General features: G+C 40.1%; 1 protein-coding gene across 1 annotated transcript; it reads left to right on the top strand.

Moving 5' to 3' along the window:
* Positions 1 to 1,130: 1,130 nt before the first annotated feature.
* On the top strand, positions 1,131 to 18,354 carry strc1 (stereocilin 1). The gene is made up of 29 exons (XM_034218846.1): positions 1,131 to 1,341; positions 1,429 to 1,551; positions 1,638 to 1,662; positions 2,240 to 3,608; positions 3,878 to 4,684; positions 5,119 to 5,184; positions 5,956 to 6,066; positions 6,206 to 6,360; positions 7,575 to 7,761; positions 8,331 to 8,446; positions 9,150 to 9,279; positions 9,403 to 9,585; positions 10,145 to 10,183; positions 10,283 to 10,453; positions 10,685 to 10,825; positions 11,575 to 11,636; positions 11,822 to 11,957; positions 12,092 to 12,180; positions 12,496 to 12,631; positions 12,799 to 12,995; positions 13,568 to 13,658; positions 13,970 to 14,141; positions 14,760 to 14,935; positions 15,063 to 15,218; positions 15,846 to 15,988; positions 16,122 to 16,270; positions 16,473 to 16,570; positions 16,701 to 16,851; positions 17,632 to 18,354. The coding sequence occupies exons 1-29, from the start codon at positions 1,131 to 1,133 to the stop codon at positions 17,724 to 17,726; spliced, it is 5,685 nt and encodes a 1,894-aa protein (XP_034074737.1). The 3' UTR covers positions 17,727 to 18,354.
* Positions 18,355 to 18,803: the final 449 nt, after the last annotated feature.

Here is an 18,803-nt window from a genome sequence, read left to right as displayed (position 1 = left end):
AGCCCGGAGTCTTCTCGCTCCTCTGACAGGGCTCGGGTTTCAGATGCACGACTTAATCAACACACTCCATTAATAATTCAGCACCGATGGCCAGGCTTCTTGCTGAAATCCCTTCTGCATTTCACAGCCCTCATTTCGCACCTACCTTTTTCCCTTTACCGGTGTCCTTAATTACGCCGTTTCAAAGCAGGGGTAGAGTTGCAGGTAGAAGCAGAGGTGATGAGCTCCAGAGAGCACAGTAGCCTGCTGGGAAAAGATGAAGTTTGAAGGATGAGCGACGACTTGTTGAACTCTGTATAGTTTACCAACATGAAGCCTTTTCTCAATCTGGTTCTTCCTCAGTTGAAGATCTCTACAGGATAAAGCAAAGTTGTTGTTTTTACCATTATAATCTGGACTGGACGCCTGCTTGAACTTTTTTGCATGAGAACTATTACAATGTGGTCGACACCAGCTGCATGCATGCTGTGCATCCTGTTTGGTAAGTACATTACATTTCAGAAAAGGCAACAGAAAACGTTTCATCTGAGGGCAAAATTAGGTGATATTAATAATGAAAAAGTTTAAATGATTAGTATAAATTGTTATTATAGCTTTATTAACACAAATGAGAATATGTGCTTGTGTAAGACTGCAATTCTTACACCCTCACAATGTACATAGTAACATTGTTTTGCTCAAGTCAAGAATGTTTTGTTTTTTTCCTGAGCCTTTTAACAGAAAGTAAATTAGATACATTGGTGTATCTGAGTTTTCAATCATTGATTCTTGATGTCGCACATTTTCACAATACAAAAGAGTATCGGCTCAAAAACAATTTTTTTTCTTTTCTTTGTTTCTTAAAATCTACAGGGATCATATGTGATGTCCAGCAGGTGTTTTCACAACCCAAATTAATACAAAGACATTCCGACCAGACACCTGACGAAGACACCAAATTAGAGGAAGACATCCGGAAAGTTATTAATCAAATTCACTCTTTGTCCAGTGAAAATGCAAAGGCCCGCAGCCTCGGGGTCTCTTTAATGGGGAAAGGTTTTGACCTTAATGCATATTATGAGGCTCTGAGTAACTTATTGTCTGTATTTCAACCCCTGCTGGGAGAACAGTTCATGGATGACCTTCCCAAGATGTTAGTGTGTCTGCTGTCGGGGAAAAAGGATTGTGGCCTCCAGGCAGAACTAACAAAGACCGTGACTCTGGAGTTGGGGAAGCCCCTGCTGACGTTTGTGTCGTCCCTCAGATCCCAGACATGCTCTCCACTGAGCAGCGACGGAGAGTCAAACAGCTTCATGGGGGCCTACATCAGGATGGGGGCATCAACAACGGCAGCATTAAACGGTTTCCAGCAAACATTCATAAATATACTGTCAAGTGTCCCTCTCTCTGGGAATTTGATAAGTTCTGTGAGTGGCCTCGTGGATGCAGCTGTGACGTATTTCTCAAAGTCCATGGCAGCGTTACTGCAAATACCAATGGACTATATTAAAATAGCTTTACAGTTTGGAATAAGAATACCATCATTAGACGGAACAGAGGTCTGTGAGCAAGGTAAAACATGTAAAGTGTTGCAGTATGAAAAACACTTTATTTTAACTTCTTAATGTTAACCAACTTGTTTTCCCATTGTTCTGCAGGAGATCTCAAGCAGCTTATTTTGTGGTAAGTCAAAAAGTCAGAACCTTTCATTATTAAAACCACCATGTGAAGCTTACCACTAGTAGCACTATTCAGCAATTGTTTGCCAAAAACCTATTTATTATGTTTTTCTTTAACAAAAATATTCTGCCACTCTCATCTCATGCACGAGTAGTACACACATTACTTTTTTGATGGTGAAGTTCTACTGTGAGTGATTCAACATTTGAGCTCTTTCTAAAGCAAACAATAACCAAACATGTTAGAAAATGTACGTTTTCTTTAATAAAAAAATGTATTAAAAGACTAGAAAATGCAAGGCATAATATAAGATTGCAATTCACAAGGCTCATTTTCGCAAGAAACATGAGTCTCTAATTCTGTTATACTCATCATGGTTTATTTACAACACAATGAAATGCGTTTGAAGTCCCTTTATAATAAATAAGGAAAACAAAACTATTCTTTATGGTGGTGGAGTCCATTACATCTCCCTTGATTTCACAGAGAAGTATAATACATATAAGCCAAAGTAGCTACCTGTAATCAATTTAGAAAATCTTGTTTAGAAAGAATCAGTATAAATTCAGTTTTTTTTTAGGGGAATAAGCAACAATGTGACCTGGTTCTTCGGTACCTCCATCATTGACATCCTCATGGAAATCTTCCTGGCTCCAGAGCAGTCTCTGTGCACATATCCAGGATCAGAGTGCCAGAACCCTCCCAGCGTCTCCTTCCAACGCAGCGCCTCAGAGACAAACAACAACACCAATAACAACCAGGAAATCCTGCTAAAATGTGATCGCCACAACCTGGCCAGGCTCAACGACACGCTGTGTGCCAACATCCTCACGGGGTCCCGAGCGGGATCCACATCTGTGCTCACATTTTGTCAGGCGCTAAGCTCCCTCAGCCCTACCCAGATAGAGCAGGTGTGGAGCAACACATGTTATGTTATTCAAACACTGGCATCTCCACTTCTCAGCCGGTCATCGGACTGCAGCTTTGGGGATGCCCAGCCTCCCCCTGCCGCCACCCCTCCCCTTCCTTCTCCATCTGCACCTCATCGAGTAGTCAGAGATGCCTCCAACCTCAAATTGCTCGCCTGCAACTTTGACAACTGGTTGGAGACTGGGATGGTGGACGCTGTCCTGGTGTCCCTGTGCAGCGATAACGAACGTGAGGCGTTTGTGAAGCGGGTGTGTAACAATGCTTTGTTGATGAGGAAGCTGCTCTCAGACAAGATGAACATCTGGCTGTATGGATACTGTGCCAACTCCTCTGCAGAGCCTGGGTACTTGGTGAGTCAGTTCTGCGTCTATGAGAGTTGGATCGAGCAGTCCTCAGTCTTGGTGGACCCGCCCTTACTGGAGTTCTGCTTTAGCTTGGACCGGCTCAGGCTAACCCAAATCATCTGTGAGCACACTGGATTCTTCATGTTTCTATTCTCCAACCCTGACAATGGACCGTTCATGCCTAACTGCACAAGCCTGCCCCCTGCATCACAATTCCCAGAGATGGGTCCATTGATGTTAGATTCTTGTCGTTACTCAGAGTGGCATGATGTGATGCAGATCACCATTGATGTTTTGTCGCAGTGCATCCTCCAAGATAACATTGCTTTCACCAGAGAGGTTTGCTCTAACAACACGTTTCTGAACAGCCTGCTGCGCAATAAAGAAAATGCCTGGCTTGAAGCTCACTGCAACTCATCTCTCACCGTTCTACCCACCGAGCCGACTGAGATCTTCGACATCGTTGGCTGGTGCGAATACCAGACCTGGGGAGAGCGGGAGGTGGATGATTCAGTAGTCGGCCTCTGTTGGCAGCATGACCAGCTTGCTTTTCGGGAGAATGTCTGCTGCAAGGCGTCTGTGTTGAAAAAGCTGTTAAAAAACTTTCAAAACCAATGGCTTACATCATCCTGCACAGACATAAAGGCAATGGAGGAAATGACAGTGTGTCCACAGGTGTGTATCTTACCTGAGTCTATTTGTATATCCATAGTCTAATCAACTTGCATGCACAAAATAAAGAACATGTTAGTAAGTCCCATTTCATATTGCCAGCACACTGTCCTGAAAAGTAGAAGAGGCTTTAATATGCAAACAAAATGTATGTTTTTCATCTGCAAAAGGTGAAATAATGTGACAAGTTGCAAGTGTAAAGGTTATTTTAAATCAATCAGTGGTACAGACTTTGTATTCTGATCTTTCATCCACCCTAATCTTTTCTTTAGATGTGCAGGTACTCTGAGTGGACCCGTCCCATCATCGTGGACATGACTGTGCTAGCTCTCTGCGCTGAGATCGACAAACTTAACTTCACGTCCAAAGTCTGCACCAATGCCACGATACTCCAGAACCTGTTGGCCAACCAGGACAACACCTGGTTAATACAGCACTGTGCCAACCATTCAGTAACAGGGATAGCTCCAGGAACAGTCCTGCCTGGGTTCAAGCCTGCAGAGCAGTGCCTGTACGCCAGCTGGAGCACGTCTCTTCCAGACGCAGCGCTCCTGACTCTCTGCTGGGAGAAGGACCAGACCAGCTTTGTCTCCTCCATCTGCCCTAATGCTGGTCTTCTCTTTTTGCTGTCCCGGGAGCCATCTAGTGTATGGGTGGGCAGAATGTGTATCACCTACACCAACTACACCACTCCTAAGAATAACAGCAGCACCACCGCACCGCCTACTTTTTGCCTGGTCAAAAGCCTGGTGAGTCAGTTCAACTGGAGCTGCTCTGTTGACTTCACCTCCGCCTGCCAGCCGGGGGCCAGCCAGAAAATGGCCCTGCAGATGATGCTGCGCTGCTGGGTGGAGAGTCTGAGGTACAGGGTGGAGGGGCTGATGACTCCACCTGTGGCCACAGTGCTGGAGCAGGCGGTCAGCACTACAGTGGTGATACTGTTGGCACTTGAGGAAGTCCAGAACACCTCGCTGTACGTCAACAAGAACATACGACTGAGTGTGTTAACATCTGTAGGTCACTATCTGGAGAGGGAGACAAACTTCGACAAAAAGAGGGTGTTGCTGCAGTGCTTTGGGGTATGTAGTTTGATTGTGCTTTTAATTGTTTGTAAAAAAGGTAACTTGCTATCAGTGGTGGAGGAAGTATACTTTTCTTAGACATGTATTCTGTTGGTTAGTCAGAGCATAGTATGAATTGAGTTTCTCCCTCATGTTATTCATGAAGAGTCAATCAGCTACTCAGTAGAACAATGTCATTGACTTTATGGTTTATGTAATCCTCAAACATACCAGTTACCATTCGTGTCACTGTATGACCTCTAGTGTACAGGCTGGTGTACGGTTACTCCTCCTGTCATCCATACAGACATAATGAATCTCTTCCTCTGGGTGTAATCTCTACAGATTGACACCTTTGATTTGACAAATACAATGATGAGTTAAAACAGCCTACCAGATTATGTGGTGACATTAACCCCCCTGTTAATAGTGTTTTTGTTTCTATTTTGTAGACAGTCTTAACCAGCCTGATGCAGACCGCAAGGGACGTGAGCAGTAATGAATTGCTCGTCATTAAGGTGAATTATACCAAACTGAAATGTTAATGTGAGTTTTGAGATATGCTAGCTGCATGGCTAGGGATGGCAGAGTCATCCTGTCAGTAGCTTTGATCTGACTTAAATATCTTAACACTTATTGAATGGATTTCAATTAAATTCTGTCCAGACATGCATGATCCCAAGAGGATGAATCCTAATGACTTTGCTGATCCCCTGATTATTCCTCTAGAGCCACCAGAAGGTCAAAGTATTAACTTGCCCTGTGAAATCCTGAACCCTGAACATTTACCCAATGTTTCAGCTCAAATTATTTGCAGAAATCCATGTTCCTCAAATGATGTTTCCCGCAGAGCTCCGCTCGGCGGAGCACACTAATATGGCTAATATGTATTAATACTAATACACTAATATGGCTCTCTGTCTTTTCCTCTGGCATTATTATTATTTCAAAACTTCAATTTGCCTCAAACTTTGGTTAATGTTCAAGTACCTGCAAAACTAGTTACATTCCCATCCTTCGCCTAAAATGGATTGCTTACGTGGTAACGTAAAAATGGTCAACAGGGTGAATATTATACTTACTCAGCATAAGTAGTTAGCATCCTCGTTGTGTGCATGTAAGTATGCTGACATTAGCTTTTAGCTCAAAGCACAACTGTGCCCAAGTCCGGCCTTGCACAGCTGCCAGCACGGCTGTAGATCCTTATTGTATGCATGCACACTCTTGTATTATTCATGACTGTATTTGATGTGTTTATATTCCTAATTAGTCACGTTTTATGTGTCCAGGAGTATTTCAGTATCCCTCTGAGCAGCCTGAGCTCAGTGCTCAGTTCAGCTCACATCACTACCGTCAGACTGATCCTCCAGTACTACAGCAGAAACAAGGATACACTGAAGGTGAAAACACCATTACACAACAATATGAAACCTACCAGAACATTTTCTACATTTTCTTCTTCTTAATTCTTAGTTATTACACAGTATACAGTTGCACATTCCAGCTGACACAGAACTGGTATTTTCTTTTATTTGCTAGTTACCAAAAAAGTACCTGTCCACCATGGTCTCAGTGCTGTTCCAGACCCACCTGGTTAAAGACGGCAGTCTGTTCCCGGATCTGGCCGCCCTGCTTGCTGCAGCGAGCCCAGCTGACATCCAAGCTTTGCCCTCACTGCAGAACAACATCAATGTGTAAGTCATAGTGTCAACTAATCATTTAGAATGAACAAATACTCATTTGTAATCATCTCAATATTGTTTTACTTATTCTAAGCAGTTTTGTTCTCTTTTTCTCTGGTATGTGAATGATGATTGTTTCCTTGGTTTCTTAGAAGTTAATTTGTGGTGCTGTTTATGTTTGATGGGAATCAGAACTGAGTTTATCATCTGCCAAGAGTATGCAATGAACACCATGATTTATTACCAATGTCGCACAATCCTGCAATCTCACCTACACACATTATGCTTCCTTCTCAACACAGCACTAGTGTCAGGCTTCTGCGAAAAAAGAGATGTGTCATTGCACCTTGAGGTGCCAGGACCATGCATAATACATAGAAAGTAAAGGAAACTGGTTCACTGACTAGATTTCAATCTCCAAAGAGATAAGACATTAAAAGGCAGAACAAAAAGAAATGTAGTTGTATACTCAAGACCAAATTAATCTCAAGTTTTGTCTCTAGACAGTACAATTAAAGAAAAAATACAACTATGCTACAAATTCTCTCATAGTATCATAGTCAAACATGCACTTATTGTTTATTTTCTTTATAGAAGGACCTAATAAGTGTCCATTGATGATACCACTTTGACAATATGTGGTAATTATGTAGCTGCCAGAGGCAAGTCAATTATAGCTTAGCATTAAGCCTGGTAAATTAAGAAGAAAACAGCCGGTCATACAATTCGCACCATAACATCCAGTACACAAACAAGATATTACGTGCTATTGCAAATCAGAGACCTTTTCTTCCTTTAGACAGAGTCATGGTATCTGTTTGCACCTCTTTAGAGTTTTTTTAAATATGGCCCAGTTTATTTCCTCGGATTATACTTTCTTGAGATTTGTCCATCCAAATTCAAAAACCAATATATTCCTCCTTCCCTCTGTATTGTACACAAGCATGAACAAGCATGAACCTCTTGCTGATTACACAAACAACCGTGATTAGATATTCGCTGAATTGAACAAAACGTGTATTTATCAACCATCTCAACTAACTCGTATCAAAAACCAATTGAAGTGAATTCACCAAAATGTTTTCTTCAATATTTGTGCCCATTTGAGTTGAATATGTGTTACCCAACCTCTCACTTTGTTTACATTGCTTAAATGCAATGCGATATTTAATAAAACAGTTCCTTTAAAACACAATAAAAATCGTATTAATATATTTTCTTTCTAGGAGGGAGACCATTAACAGAGACTTGAAGATCATGACTCTGGACCAGCGGCAGGCCTTTGGCTCGTGGTACAGCAAAGTTATGCCTGCCTCTTACATTATCAGAAGTCATCAGTCACTGATCAGGGACACCGGAAACCTGATTGCCTACCTGCCCTTCCACAACTTCCAACACCTCTCCTCTGCTCAGGTAACAGCCTCTGAGCCCTGACACCTGGCTGAGAAACCCGAGCAGCTGGCACTCCTCAGCTGCTTTATCCTCGGGGCAGAGCAGAGCAGTCACAAACTGCTCACAGGAAAGCAAAGACAGACTCTTCTTTCTCTGTCAATGCGTGTTATATGCTCCCAGCTAAATGTTCAATAAGTAAAGATAGGAACACACGAATTACCAATGACCCAAAGAAAAAGGGGTTACTGACCTTTCAGCTCTCAACCATGAATTTCAAAGGTTTTAATGATACACAATATTACATTTTCACATTAAGATGTTTAGAACATTACTAAATATTGGTGCTATACGTTGTTCGAAGTGGAATACTTGCATAATTTACTTAATGCTTTGTATTTTACAACCAACAGAGCAAAAAAGCTCATTTTTGGAAAATGTGAAATGATTCCTTTGAATGAATCATGGTTCTGTTCTGTATAGGTTTGTAGACATCTAAATAATTGTTTCTCTAATAATATTTCCTCACATTTCAAAAAGTTTTAAATTTCATATGTTCAGACACAGAGTTCTGTCATCGTGTTTCTTTGCAGCTGTTGGACGGGCTGGATGTGTTGCAGAGAAACCCCCTCACTTCTCTAAAGCAGGAGTTTATAGCTCAAAAAGTCATCGGCACCTACAGGAATCTGACGGCTCAGGATTTTATCAGGTAAGGAATGACTGAAGGAAGGCACCTTCAACCTTTCTGTCCATGTCAACTGTTCTTAGACATAAACTCACCTGCGTGTAACCTGGCAAAAAACACATTCACATTCATTTGTTCAGGTTAATTTGACACTTGTTAGTATAAGTGTAAAGTAATAATTGGTCAAGTATGTTGCTTCCATAGTTAGATAAAGTTACATCAATATAACTTGTAATAATATCATTAATGTAATTTACACTTGCTTATTCATACATTTGAGTCGTGACTTTCTGTTAGTATGCTCAACAAAATCTTATATGACTTTATATATGTCAACTATTTAAAGTAGTCATTTATTTTTGATTAAGTGACCAAATTACTGCATAAAAGAAAAAAGAAAGTTTACTATTTTGCACAATCTATAGTGGAATTTCACCACAGAAATTGTAGTGTTTTGAATTGAAGTGTAATTTAAAATATAAAAAATATATATATAAATCTAGAAACCCACGCAGAAACAACTTATGCATATATGTAAACTAGTGTACCAGTAATACGGCTTTGTCTCTAGCTTTTATCTTACAGATATACTATTGTCAGATTTGCTTTGGGCAACTATGAATGAACAATTTGTATACAAGATGTGTACATTTATATACTTTTTTAAAAGGAAATATTCACAACTGCTCCCAGGTGTGTTGTCAATAAAACGTTGTTTCTCTTTTAGGCTTGGTAATCTGTCATGCATGGCAGACCCTGAGGACCTCCTTGTATACAGACAAGACACTGAGGCCTTCAGTGTCATCCAGGACATTGTGATGAACTGCACACGTGACAAAGGTCTGCCCAGCCATCTGGTAGGAACAGAGAAGTTACTTTGTGTTTTGTTTTTTTATATTTTAATATGTGTGTTTTCATTCAAAGGAGTATTCATATCATATCATTTCTGTCCGTGTGCTTGTTCTAAACCTAACTTTCAGATTTCCAGTGTGTTACTGAACAGCACAGAACTAAAGATCCCCTCCCTGCTCAGTCCTGACCGCCTGGCAGAGCTCAGCCACCTCCTGCCCTCGCTGGGTGTGACCTTCCTGCAGGGCGTCACCCCCTCACAGCTGCTCTCTGCCCTCCCTGCCCTCAGCTCTGTTCCATTCAGCCCTGCTCAGGTAGGGGAGCATACTCAACCTGTAATGTAAAGAGGAAGATGCAGCAATCATCTTCTATCGCTCAATTCTATTGCCATTTAACATACAGTTTTCTTTTGTGTAAAAGGAATATCAGGGGTTTAATGAGTTTCTTTCACTGCATCAGCCCCTATTTGTTGTACTTGGTTGAGTATCCTGGCAGCTGGTGGGGCTTGTAGGTTTGAGGAACAGCTGACAGGCAGTCGGTCTGCAGCAAACTGACCCCTGAAGCGAGACGGCTCATGAGACAAAGACCTAGGCTTAACTTCAACCTCAGCTATCAACTGAACTGGAGCCTTTTACTTTTACCTCCACCTCACAGCTGCTTTTGCACGTCATAAGGTGTCCTTGGAGGATAAACCTCTTCGAACCTACAGATACATCATGAAGCAAACATAAAGTTAAATTATTCTAGTTAATAGGGAATTAATGGGAAGGACAGTGTACAGAGCTCAAGTTATTACATACAAATCATCCGACATACTAAGGTACTAAAGTATTGTATTTGTATTCATTTGCTGTCATTCTGTATATTTTTCAGGCTTCCATAATTGTGGAGAAGTTGTCTTCAATGACAAGTGTGAGTTATTTTATAAACCCATCACAATGTGAGCTTAGTATAGAGATACTCTCTGTATTTCTGCATCCTGAGTCTAACACCTGCCTCCCCTCCGCCTAGCTCACCGATCCCAGCCAGCTGCAGAAGCTCGGCTCGCTCATTGTGGGAATAAAGACAGAGACCTTCTTGACTCTTACCTCGGACAAGCTGCTGACTTCCCTCCCAGATATGGCCCAACACACACCAGGCCTCAGCCCGCCACAGGCTAATGCTATCTCCACAAAACTATGGGTACATCACACACACACACACACACACACACACACACACACACACACACACACACACACACACACACACACACACACACACACACACACACACGCACACACACACAGATCCTTGACTTGAAGAAATGTATGGAAAAATCTCACCTTTTCTCTCTATGGGTAGATTATTTATCTGTATTATTGGACGGCTGAAAAACTTGTCCTTGTGTTGTCTCACCTCTGTTGTCACCAGGGCTTCCCAGAAGTAGTGGGTTGGCAGGATGATGTGGAGCCGTTGCTATATTGCACGCCCCTGCTCAGCGTCTTGCCAAGGACTCGTCTGCTTGTGAACAACCTCACCACCGCATCCTCCAAACCCTGGAACACACAGCAGGTATCACACAGCCAATCTAGTGTTGTAGATTGTATTCAACCTGTTTGCTCTGTACCTCCTAATACATTCGCTCCCACCTCATGAGTTATCGTCACAGTGGGCATGCAAACAGGTTCAATCAAAGAGTTATTTTCATTTGTCAAGTTGTTTTGTTTGGACAAATATCAGAGAAGCCTCAAAAGAAACAAAGTCAGTTAGTTTTAAGCAATGAAATGAATGGTTTCAGAATATCCCAATATATTTCTAAACGTTTTCTTAACTGACCTCTGCTTTTCAGATTTTTGAATAATGTAAATTATGAGAAGTTATGTAACATATGTGCAAACCATTTTTAGAAAGTGTAGATATAGTTATTAACAGAGAAAGTAATTCAATGAGATGTGTTGCCCCACGTTGGAATAGGCTATCGAGAGTTTTGTCAGCTCCAAAAAGCTTGCTTGACATATAACCCGAGGCTGTGACTTTAACATTGTGATCTCTTCCTGCTTCCTCTGATTAAACATGCTTCCTCATGACATGTGACATGATTAGGTGTATATGACATTATCTTCATTAACTGCTTAATAATTGAGCGGAGAGGCAGACTCAAACACATCTTCACTGACACTATGAATGGACGTCCCTGTGAATACAAACAACTCAGACAAAAACTGTCTTCATATCAGATATCCATGATGCTTTAAACTGGGGAAGAAGCAGCCCAGAAAAAAACCTTTTGCAAAATAACGTTTTCTCCATTTTCTCCCCAGGCTAAAGCAATTTTTAAAGAGGTGCTTGATACTAGACCAAACGTAATCAAACAAGATTTTCTGTAAGTAAAGTTCTGTGATAAATGTGTACATACTATTTTCTCTGCGCCAACTTCTAGTCTATGTCCAAATTATATAGATACTATTGGCAGCAAATTCTCTCTGTCTTTTAACTTTGATGGTTTTTGCAGTACAGTGTATGTAACAAATACATGAAAGATATTGACACTAATCTCTATGTAATCAGGAGCCTGGGAACAGTGGGCCAGGGTGTGAGTTGTAAGGTCTTACAGGAACGTTTTCGAGCTGATTCCTCACCCTCTTCAGTGAGAAAAATCCTGACCTCCCTCAGACAGCAGCCTGGTCTTCTTCACACTTCCCTGGTAAACTTACCTGTTAGATTGATGCCACTCTATCTACCTATCTATAATAAATATGACGTAATTAAAATAAATAGTTTACTATAAATACAAGAGACATGATGTTCTTTCTCCTCTGTCCTTCATCTTCTGGACAGAAAAAGTGTGTGATCGAGGAGCTGTACCAGTTTGAGTTCTTCTCTGAGCTGCTCAAAGATCTCGGGGCTGAGATTGCCCTTTCCATGCCGTAAGTCCAAAATTGACAATGATCACTGTACTTTTAATGTGCTAGCATAATTATCAGATACTTTAAAACATTATTGAGGGGAAAAGTTCATCTCATTATTAAGAATTATATGTCAAAAACCTATGTTGCAGGAGATATATGGAAAAGCCTTGTGCACATATCATGAGCTATTAAATATTAACACATAGAGTAACGTTTACTACAATAACGTTAAAGGTAAAAGGCCACTCGCTCCATTTGGATATGAAATATATATTAGATGTTCCATTTTTTTACTATAAAATAAAACTAATTTTTATAATTTGTCTTTGACAGGGTTAGCACCATTAAGAAGTTTCCCACAGATATGATGGAGACTCTGAGGAAAATAATTGTCCAGGAACCTCGTCACTTCCTCTTGCTCTCCAGAACAAAACAAGACCTGCTGGTGGACAAAATGGTGCAGAGGATGGTTAGTAGAGCCAAACCGTGTCGCTATACTGATTCCTTTTCTTTGAAAAAAAAAATATATATATATAACAAAGGCAAATAAACAAGAAGAAGATGGTAGATGTTCATATGTGAAGAGAGTGTCATATTTGCTTTGTGATCAGCGTTTTGTGGACCCTTTCTCTGCAGGGCATGTACACAGGGGTGTTCACTGAGGATGAGTTTCATTCACTGGGCATTATGGCTCCGTTTGTGGTGGATGAGGTGTTGATTCAGCTGGACCGCAGCTTCTTCATCGAGAACCTGGATTTCCTCCAAGGTCTCTGCTACAGCAGCAGCAAGATGGACATTATGGCTCGTATCCTGCAAGAACCTGCTGCCTTCGGGTAACGATACCACCTATAACTGAAACTATATTTGTTGGAATTGGATTCTTTATGATTTAATTCAACAGTGAACTTTTGAACCACATGGTAGCATAAACATGCCATTACATATCCTTGGCGCATTTCTGATGACGCCAAAGAAAACCGTATACATTCACTTTTAAAAATATGAAGCGTAATCAGAGGAAGATTAAACACATAACCTAACTTCATAAGTTTAACAGTTTGTCTGCAGCTTTTGAATTTTCAGTGAATATTTAATTTGCTATAAGAAGCATAGAAGAGGATGGCTGTTTTTGTGAACATGGCTTTATGCATAATGATATTTTGCCATTATGAGAACTGAATGAATCAACAAACTTTCCAATGCATCTTAAGAAATCAGCCTCCTTATAATGTATGATGACTTTCCACTATAAAGTGTGTTTTTGGGATTCCTTAACTTATACAGTGAACTATGTACGTTAACAATTAAGGAGGAACATATGTAAATAATCAGAATTATATGGAATATGTTTTATATGACAAATGCTCTACCGGTTTTATGAAAGATTGGTCTTGTTTTCTCACAGCCCGGTCAACAACTGGAACCAGACAACACTCAGCCAAGTGGACCGGTTTCTATTCTTCCTGCCTGAAAACAAACTGCAGAAGATTTCCCTAGTGAGTTTACTGCGGGGGTTTCTATTTGTTTGGTAAAACATCTTCATTACTCCTGAGATTGACTGAGTTTTCTCCTGAGATGAAGGAAATTGCAAAACTAGTTCCTGTTACGGATTTAGTCAACGTGCAGAAATCTAAAGTGAGGCGTAGTGATTGTTACTTAATCCATGGCGTGTAAGACCAACAAAGGCTGCCAACAAATCTCTCAGGTGTCGCTTCTCCCGTAAGTGTCAGGATCAGGTTGTGAAGTTCCCAGTTTCAGGTAAACATTCATTGTTTGTCCGTAAGTGTTGATGTTTGTGTTCCCCCAGGCGGTGATGACTGTGGGCCGGATAGAGAAGCTGTTCATGAGCCAGCGTCAGTGGGAACGTGGGGATGTGGGGATCGACTGTTTCAACGAGAACGAGAGGAAGAGATTCTTTGAGAAGCAACAATTTGTTCTACAGTTTTTCCTGGGCTTTCTCAAAATAAATCCTGATTCACGTGAGCATCTCTTTGTTTCCTAAAATCTCAGTCTAATAGTCAGTCAGCGAAGAAACAGTTTAACATTTTGGGCAATAATGCCTATTTCAGCTACTGCAACCAAGGCAGTAACAGGATAGCTTTTAACAAACAGACTGTCTTTGAAAAAAGAGTTTGACATTATGGCTTTTTCCTAGTGTTAGGCTGGAAATTCGATATCACTCTGGTGTCTGTCTGTTGAAAAGTCTTAGCTTAGCTCAAGGACTTGAAACAGTGAGATTCAAAGCACCTTTAATGCTGACTTATTAAATTCCATATAACTGTTTTTAATCTGTTCAAATTCTGAAGTGTTAAAACACAGTAATAGTAACACAAGTTTTAACACAATAACCATAACAAGCATTGTGAGGATGCACCATATTGAATGTCATACAATTCCCTAAATGTATGGCAAGCCAATTATTGTTCAAGAAAATTGTAGTGTTTTTTGGTTTGAATAAAGTATTGGAAATTCATACAATAAGTACAACAAAAGTTCATATTCTTTACTTTTTTTTCCATTTCATATGCTTTATTTAGTTATGTGTTGTATGTCAACAGCATCTCCTGATCAGATATTTGTGTCTGTGTCTTAACCAGCGACTCCTATGGTTCCTACTTGTGAGATTCTGCATACAACATCTCCCTCTGTCTGGACCTCCAATAGTCTGACCAGCATGTCCCCATCGGCCTTCTCCAACTGCCTGGAGCTGATGGGTCAGGACACGTTTCTCGCATCCTACCAGCGCAGCCAGGTGCTCAAGAGAGTCAAACAGGTGAGATCTTAAGTATTCCTCAGTCGGTCTAAGAACCTCTCAGATCTGTTTGATATGAGACTGTTTCCCTTCCTCAGTCCAAATATGAACACTTAGTGTTTGTGCTGTCTTTACTGGGTGTGTGCAGATATACGGCCCGGCTTCATCCTTCTCCCAGTCTGTGATCTCTCAGCTTGGAGGAATAACGATAGAGCTGAGACTGGAGGAGCTGAGCAGGCTCCGACTGACTGAGCGGACAAGCATCGCTGCTCTGGGGTCTGTCAGCGCCTGGAGCAACAGACAGGTAGCTGCTGCAGGTGTAAAAGTTAACAAATCACACTAATGTACTATACCGCTTGCACTAAGTTCTGAACAAATTTGGTCAAAGTTGATACCAGTGTGTCCCTTTTTTATTATTCTTATATTATATTACCTTACAAATATTTATTTTCTGAGAGCATAGTGTGTAAAATGTACATTAATCTATTACAACTAAGAATCATTTAATGAGCCAATGTCAAATCATAGTGGACAACAAAGTTGAGCCCATTTGATGGGTTTGTTTTATGTTTTATATTAATTCACCAGGATTAAACTCCAGGTGTACAGCAGTTTAGTGAGAAACCACACAAACTTTAATTTTAGACATGTTTGATATAAAAATAAATCCGTCATATAAGTAAATGAACAACTAATACATTCAGTATGTTGGTACTTGAATGTTGTTGAAGTGCCCACCACCAATTGTTATGCATGACAAGGAGGCAAAGAAATACAAAAAAAGACCTGAAAGTTGTTTCCTTTAGAAAGGTCTCAAAAAATGCTAAACAATATCTTCATTAAAGTCGGTATTAGACTGCATTATGCCGGACTGAACAACTGTGATGATTAAGTGTGTTTAATGTCATAATTCTTGTTTTTTTTATCCCAGCTTTCTGCACTGTTTACCACTGTGTTAAACTCCACCAAACAAAGTCCGAGCCAGCTTGACTCCAGCACACTGGTGGCTATGGGATACATTCTGTGTGGAGCTAAAACCACAGAGATGAATTCTTTCAACGCTGTGGAGTTCAGGTGAGCAGATATAAAACAGGCTCTTTTTGATGCCTTATTTTTGAGAATAACTCTGCAGCTGACATTATTCAGTAGTAGTAATTTCTCCTCCCTCCTCCACTTCCCGTGCTGTGTCTCCCCCGGGTGGCTGCAGTAAGGCGGTGCTCTGGCTGGGTCAGCTGAGGCTCTCCTGCTCTGAGGAGCAGCTGCTGGCTCTTGTTGGGCTGCTCGCTCACAGTCTGGCCTTTGGACCCATAAGTGCGTGGGGAACTGATATCTTCATTGAGATAGGAGTTCTGGCAGGTATTATGCCTTCACTATAAGGATTGTACCCACAATATTTCAAAATGTGTCATGGTTATTCTGTAACTAATTGCATTGTGGACAGCTGTACTAAATACCATTATACAAGGAAAAATGTGTCAATTCTAAATTGTGTAAATTGGACATCTGTCTGAGTTTCTTTTTACTGGATCCCAATATATTTGATCTTTTTTTTTTACAGCTGGTCTCCCAGACATGGCTCTGTCAGCTTTGGTGAAAGAGCAAATAGAAGGAATGACACCTGCAGCTGTCACAATGATACCACCTGATAAGTTTGCTGTAAGTCGACATTTAATTTAAACAATATTCACAGCATAATTACATTTCATGGTGAATAAATTCTAAAAGGTCCTATATTATCCTATATTTTTTTTTGTTTGACTATTTGTCTGTTTTTCATTTCCAAAAGGTGGTGTTTCATCAGAGACAGATCGGCATGTTCTCCTATGAGCAGGCGTCTGCAGTGACTGAGGAGCAGCTCTCTGCTCTGTCTGACGTTCAGAGGACCGCTCTGGCTCTGGTGCTGACACCATGGGAGGACAGGCCTGTAGACTTCAGAGGTTAACCACTAAAACCCAGAAAACTCTTGTTTCACTGATGACAGTAAAGAAGGGTATATTTTTCGAAGCTGAATTGTTTTGTTTAGCTCCAAGCAAAGTTATGTCCCAATTCCATATTATTATGAATTATTAATCAAGATATATAAAGCTATATACTAATGTTCATAATATTGTATCTTTGAAGTTAGCATAACAGAGATGTACTAATGGTTACATTGAATGTAAATCATATTAGATTTCCACTGACAGACATCACTCAAACTTTATTTAAATATTTCTAAAATAAACTTAGTCCAACAACAACGAAAAGGAAAATGTATTTCCAAATATCTAATATTTAATTGTATTGTTTCGTTGTCTGAGGTCATCCTGGAGCTGTCTCAAATCATCTACATTTTGTTGATTTAAATAGCTCCTAAACATAATATCCTCCATTTTGATTGTTCATGTGTGTTCATGTGTGTATAGACAATCCTAGTTAGAAGAAAGAAGTGTGGAATTGGGACAAAGTAAAACACAATTGGGGGATTTATAAGAGATTCAACTATCTCACAATTACATACAACTTACTGTTTGATAGACTAATAATAGTTTAGTATAATATACAATCAAAACAAATATCACCACGCGAATAGCGAACAACATAAATGCTAATTGGCTCTTTTTGGAGGGGACGTTTCTTTCACAGTGTTTTTTGTTATGACATACAAAAGCAGAATACCCACACGTATCATTTATACGTGGCTCTATGATGGTATTGGTTTCACTGTGTTCCTGCAGGGAAGTCAGGGGCGCTGGCACTGGGCCACAGTCCTCTGTGTCTCTCTCTGGGACTGCTGATGCTGCTCATCGTCCTGCCCTGCCCCGGCACATGACCCCACTCACCCCTGCTGGATCAGGAAACAACTCCTCACCCACATAACCAATATTCTCAATTATCTATCTACGCAATACCTCGTTGCAATAAGCAGAATATCAGGATTTCTATTGTGTAATGACAATGTTATTTGTTTTGTGCATCTTTCACTTATATTTACATATCAACATTCAGCACTGAAGGAACCAAAGTATGGTTTAATTAGAACAAAACACAGTACATATTAATATACATTATAAACAGCATATATATCGACCAACATTGACCATTTTTTTCATTACACTTGGCTTATTTATTCCTTTATTTTATAAACCTCTATGCTCCACTTCAAAGTATCTTCTAATGTGATGCACTACCCAGAAAAACAACCGAGACACTTCAAATATTTAAATACACCGACAAAGTCATATATTTTTGTGAAATAATATATTATTTTTGTCAGAGTAAGAGTTGTTATGTTTGCTATATTTATATATCTATTGTGTGTTATGATAAGATAACAGGTATGTTCAAAGAGACTTGATTCTACTAGTTTCGGTGAACTTGTCAGTCTTACTTTGCTGTGAGTTTTGTATTGTTGTGCACACTGTGTGGTGTGATAAATACAGTCTTAAATTATGAACCAATCTGCCTCTGATTGACTCTTTTTATTTCTTAATACATTCATCAAAGTGGAATCAAACAAAGGGTAGAAAATATCTTCTCACAATTCTCAGTAATATCTCACATCCATCTACACTTTTGCTGAATAAAACTGGGAATATCTCTTTTATCCATCCTTTTCATTTGAAGTTTGTTCACTCCAGGCAACTCTGGCCTGCAAGACTCCAGATGTAAAAAGCTCTGGTTAAAATGTTGTATTACTTTACACAGAAATCATTATCACAAGTGATGCACACAAGCAAGTGTGTTTAGACCACTCATTTTAACTTCCCAGATCGACAGTTAAGGATGTACTGTAACCTGGTTTCATTTGCGCAGCCTCATTGCTGTGATATTTGAGTAGGACTGCTTAGCTTAATAAATAAATGATCACTATCATCTGTAGTTAAACTTTGTAAGTAATATATAAATT

This window comes from Gymnodraco acuticeps, unplaced genomic scaffold, assembly GCF_902827175.1.
Source record: "Gymnodraco acuticeps unplaced genomic scaffold, fGymAcu1.1, whole genome shotgun sequence".
NCBI classification, from domain to species: Eukaryota; Metazoa; Chordata; class Actinopteri; order Perciformes; family Bathydraconidae; genus Gymnodraco; species Gymnodraco acuticeps.
The sequence above is the reverse complement of the archived record's forward strand: the minus strand, read 5'-3'. Positions and strand labels throughout refer to the sequence as shown.